At 19.7% G+C, this 5,616-nt stretch overlaps 2 protein-coding genes across 2 annotated transcripts in view; one reads left to right on the top strand and one right to left on the bottom strand.

Annotated features, from left to right (window-relative positions):
- Nucleotides 1-692, bottom strand: part of Phum_PHUM337980 (class A rhodopsin-like G-protein coupled receptor GPRlrr, putative) — a gene marked incomplete at both ends in the record, with an annotated part of 11,724 nt that extends 11,032 nt beyond the window's left edge. Inside the window, 2 exons of the mRNA XM_002427675.1 lie at nt 296-373; nt 596-692. Coding sequence (XP_002427720.1) covers nt 296-373; nt 596-692 — 175 coding nt within the window. The remainder of the gene's footprint in view (nt 1-295; nt 374-595) is intronic.
- Nucleotides 693-5,558: 4,866 nt separating this feature from the next.
- The window catches only part of Phum_PHUM338290 (uncharacterized protein), a gene marked incomplete at both ends in the record, with an annotated part of 2,589 nt that continues 2,531 nt past the window's right edge, over nt 5,559-5,616 (top strand). Inside the window, one exon of the mRNA XM_002427676.1 lies at nt 5,559-5,566. Coding sequence (XP_002427721.1) covers nt 5,559-5,566 — 8 coding nt within the window. The remainder of the gene's footprint in view (nt 5,567-5,616) is intronic.

Genomic DNA, 5,616 nt, shown 5'->3' on the forward strand with positions numbered 1-5,616 from the left:
ATTTACGTTTTAGAGATTTTAATTATGTTAATGTTTCTTTCCCCTGGATAATTTTTAAAAAAAAAAAAAATTCAATTTCGAATGTTCCATTCGATGATTGTTAGGGGAGTCCCTTTAATTATTTTAAAAGCTAATTTTCGATAGTTTTTTTTTTAAATTTATTTATATAAATATTTAATTTTATTATATTTATTTTTAATATTTATTTATTTTTATTATATTTAATTTTTAAATAAAATAAACCGTATGAGGAAATTGGGTTTTTTTTTTTTTTTTTAAAATTATATTCGCTTACCGCATGTTTCGTAATTTGCTTTGTCATGTTTAACACCCTGAAGAATGTTTGTTATGAATTCGCTACCGAAAAAATCAGCTGTGAAATTAAAACAAAAAAAAAAAAAAAAATTAATATTATTTTTTAGTTTTAAAAAAAAAGTCAAGAATCGTTTGTTTCATTAATAAGTTGTAAACAATATCGAAAAAACGTAAACAAACGTAACAACAACAACAACAACAACAATAATAATAAATCATACGTGTTTAATTTCCGTGCGACGTATTGTTAATTTTTAAATATTTTACAATATAAACTTACCACACATTTTAACGGATTCATCTTCTCCTTCGGGACAATCTGGATAACCGTTACATATGGATTTTTGTGGAATGCATAAAGTCGAATTACTACACATAAAAGTTCCTCGACTGCATGAATCTGAAAAAATTTAATTTTAATGATTTAAAATTTATAAATCAATAAATATCGGGTAATTTTTTTTTTTTTTTTGTTTTGCATCATCGATATGCATCGAATTTAAAAAAAAAAAAAAATGGCGATAAAATCCCTCCAAAAAAAAAAAATAAAATAAAAGAATTTACGAATGCTTGTCATGAAATTTAAAAAAAAAAAAAAACTTGTATAATTTTTAGGTGTGTCTCCTATTTATTTATTTATTTATTTATTTATCAATTTAAAATAAATTGTTACGTTTGTTTTCGAAATAACAAAAAAAAAAAAAAAAAAAAAAGTTGTTGATTCGAATATTATAAATTACGGAAAATTTTTTTAAAATAAATTTCCCGGTCGTTTTATATTAAAAAAACTAATAAATAATTTATTTTAAAATATTTACTTTCACTGGCACAAACTAAAACAATACCTTAAAAAAATTATTATTATTATTATTATTATTGTTATTATTATTATTATTATTATTATTGTTGTTGTTATAGTTAATAAGGTATTGTTGAAAAGTTTATATGTTTAAAAAATTTATTGCGACATTTTTTTTTGTTCTTCTACGCTTTAATGAATGAATGAATGAATGAATGAAATTGAAAAAAAAAAAAAAAAAAAATTTCTTAAAAGCATGAATAAATGCTTTACGGTGTTAAAATGGTTTTCGATTTAAACGTTTTCATTTTTTTTAAATGTAAAAACCAAATGATAATAATAATAATAATAATAATAATGATAATAAATTTTTTATAACACGAAGAAGAACGAAAAAAATATATGTATATATACAATTTAATTTTATATATCAGTCAGTACTTCAGTAATTTTTTTTTTATTTAGTCTGTAGATTATCACGTAAAATAAATGTAAACATACGTAAAATATTATTATTATTATTATTATTATTATTATTATTATTATTATTATTATTATTATTATTATTATTATTATTATTACTATTACTATTTTTTTTCTCAGTTCAAGACCAGAGCTTGTAAAATTTTTAAGTTTTTTTAAAAATCGTTTTTAAAACAAAAAAGTTTTCTTTTTCAAAGCTGAAATTCTTTTTTTTTTCCTTTTCCTTTTTTTTACAAATATTTTATAGAAATGTTAATAATAATAATGATAATGATAATGATAGTAGTAATAATTTATTTTGTTTTTACCTTGACTTAAAAAAAATGTTGTCGAAATAAGTATAATAACTAATGATATTATTATTGTACCAATAATGACCGTTCTGCTCGTTTTCATTTTTTTACTTTTTTTTTACTTTTTTTTTTTTTAATAAAAAATAATTTATTTTATTCGTTTAAATAAATAAAATAATCAATATAATCACTTGTATATAATTAAATAAATTATTAACAATTAATAATAATTATTTTCCTTCATGTTATTTATTTTAATTAACAAAAAAAATTTTTATTTATCTGATAATGTTATGTGATATCGGTGTGTGTGTGTGCGTTTAAAATATTATGAAACCTAATGAATAATCTGGGATCCACGATTTATTATTATTATTATTATTATTACATATTCCCAATATTGTATTATAATTGTTGTTATGTAATTTTCAAAAGTTCGAATAATTGCGGTTTAATTTCTTTTCTTTTTTTGTACCACTGTAAAATTGCAACAGCAATTATTTAAAATAAAAAGAAGAATTACTTTAAAAATGAATGTTAATTATACTAATATTACTACTACTACTACTACTACTAATACTAATTTTACTAAAAAACGATTAACTAAAATTAAATTTTTTTGAGAATATAAAAAAATAATAATAATAATAAAAATATTTAATAAAAAAAAATTTTTTCTTTTCCAGTATTCTTTAAAAGTGAAACGTAAAAATAAACGTGAAAGTTTTTATTATTATTATTTAAAAAAAAAAAAAAAGAATGAATACATAAGAAATAAAACAAACAAAACAAACAAACAAACAATTTTATTTTTTATGTTTGTTTGCGAAAAAAAAAAATTTAAAAAAAAAAAAAAACAAAACATTGAATGATTTTCAATCACGAGCGAGGAATCCCCTCCTATCTATATCCTTTTGAATTATTTTATTTTTATTACGTAATATTTTTTTGTAATAACAAATCAATTTATTTTATTTTATTTTATTTTATATTATTTTTTTTTCTTAATTAATAATTATTCTTAAGTAAGTTAGAATTTACACGATAAATAAATATAATATAAATTTTTTTTTTAAATTTATAGAAAAAAATAATTTAAACTATTTAATATTCACGATTATTTAGCTTTGTTTTAAATTTAAAATTAAAAGAAAAACACATATTTGACTTAAAACAATAGATATTATAATTAGAAGAAAGGTATTATATATATAATTGACTTATATATACAAAAACACGAAATATGTAAAAAACGTGATTTCGCGACGTGTGTGTGTGTGTGTATGTGTGCACTGTATTTAAATTAATTCGTATACTAAAAACTATTTTTGTTTTTGTTTTAAATGATTTATTTAGTAAAACTTTTAGAGAAAAAAAAAAGGTACGGACAACTAAACAACGAATGAATTATCATTGAAAATCGTGATGATAACACACACACACAAACACATACAAATTCGCACGAGGTTATTTAACATTTCTACGCAAGTCATAAAATTTTACAAAAAAAGGAAAAAAAAAAACAAATGACATTACACTCAATAAGTTTTCACGGTGATAAATGTCTTTTTTTTTTTTTTTGGAAAAAAAAAAACAAACAAAAAAATAATTAGTAATAATAATTTAAATAATATTTAAAAAAAAAAAAAAAATTTAAATGGTGTGTTGTTTTTTTTTTAATAATTTGATAAACGTTTAATAAATTAAATTATTTACATAAATATTTAATATTTGTCATTTAAAAGAAAAAGGAAATTTATTTTTCCACACACATTTGGTATTATATACATATTTTTTAAGTATGATAAAAAAAATTTTGTGAAAAATGATGTTGTGGAAAATTATTTCTAAAATTTGTGTTTGTTTTTATGTTTTTTATTTTTTCAAATGACAAATTTTAAATAAATCAATAAATGTATAATAATTAATAACAAGATGTAAATGTTTTATTGTTTGTGTAATAATGGTTTTAAAATATTGATTGAAAATTTTAATATTTTTTATAATAAATTAAATAATAAGCCAAGATTGTAATGTTTAATAGCTTTAATAACTTGGCTTGATGAAAGGTATACAGTGCCTGAAATGTTTTTTAATAAAATTAAAAGTAAAAAAAAATAATTAAAAATATTCAAATTTTTAAACCTTGTGTACTTTATAACCTATATGCCAAAGTAAAAAAATGATGATATAAAATTTAAATTATTTACCCCTTTTTTTACATAATCAACTTTATATACAATTATACATTTATACACTTTTGTTGGTTTTTTCATAATCAACTTACAACACCTTTTGTGCCACAATTTTCAATATAATTTTATGTTTTTTAAGTAATGTGTCTGTAACATTGACAAAACAACATGGTACATACAAACTATTTAATTTTTAAATTTTAACTGACTTTTCTACCTGTTGAATAGTTTTTATAGAATAAAAAGTAAAATCTGGATAAAATACAAAAAATACTTAAGAGTCTATGTTAAACAAGTGCTGCAAAAAATACAATTTTTTTTTGTAAAATATTTTAATTAATAATAATGTTTTATTTTAGTTTAATTAAATGTTTACTTAGCTATGTAATCAATCATTTTTTTTCTTTTTTATATCACAATCATGACAAATTTAATTAAAAAGTATTCATTTCCTTTAACTCAATACTGGGCTTTAATTACAATAGTTTTTATTGAAAATTTGCTTTAAAAAGAGAAAAAAATTTATATTGTTAAATGTAACCTTGCATTATTAAGCAGTACCATCATTTTTAATAGTCTTTTGTCCTTAAAAATACATTCATGTTGAGTGATGGGTTAAGGATAAAACCATAATTTTAAGAGAAAGAATCTTTTGATAAATTTTGTAAATTATTGAGCAATACTTATATTGATGCACTTATTGTAAAGAAAAATTTTCATTGTTTCCCACTTTTTTTTAAGGTTTTAAATCAGATTTTAAAACCATGAATAATTTGTTTCTTATATTATAAGTAAAGAAATAGCATGTTAGACTGCAATCATCTGATGGTAATATCAAATGTATGCTTAGCTGGTTAAATTTAAAATACATTTTTCTCTAACCCGTTACTTTTTTACAATCAAATTTATTACCAAAAATTACAGGTAAAAAAATTAACTTTAATTTTTTTGCTCTGTTTTGTGACAGAATTAATTTAAAATTTCAATTACCAAAAGGAGGTCTTAAACCAGTGGCATGCATTAAATCTTAATAAAGAAGCAATATAGGGTTTGCTTCGTTGAATTTAGTCTGTTTTATAATATAATTTTGGCTGTTTTGTAAAATTCTTTTGATTTGACATTAAATTCACGCATCAGATTAATAATTTTACTAAAAAAGTTAAAACAGGTGAAGCTATCTATTTGAGGTATCATATTTAAGCATGCTTTCCTTGTTTAATAAAAACTTTAAATATTAAAGATTACCTTGAAGTTGTTTTTACTCGAGTTGAAATACGTTTTAAACAATGTTTTAAAAAGAGAATACAAGCACAATTTATAAAAATTTTCTAATTAACTAGGAATGAAAATTATTAATCAAAATGGCTTAGTAACTAAAAACCGCTAAGTTTTCTGCTTCCACTTCAAATTTGTGTCACTCCTAATGTCTTCCCGCCAAGCGCTGTGATCGTTAACGGTTTTTATTATTCATCAATGTATATGTAATTTTTATTATTATTCAGTAAATAGATTTTAATTATATCAAGTATGA

Source organism: Pediculus humanus, genomic scaffold (genome assembly GCF_000006295.1).
Source record: "Pediculus humanus corporis 1103172107745 genomic scaffold, whole genome shotgun sequence".
NCBI classification, from domain to species: domain Eukaryota; kingdom Metazoa; phylum Arthropoda; class Insecta; order Psocodea; family Pediculidae; genus Pediculus; species Pediculus humanus.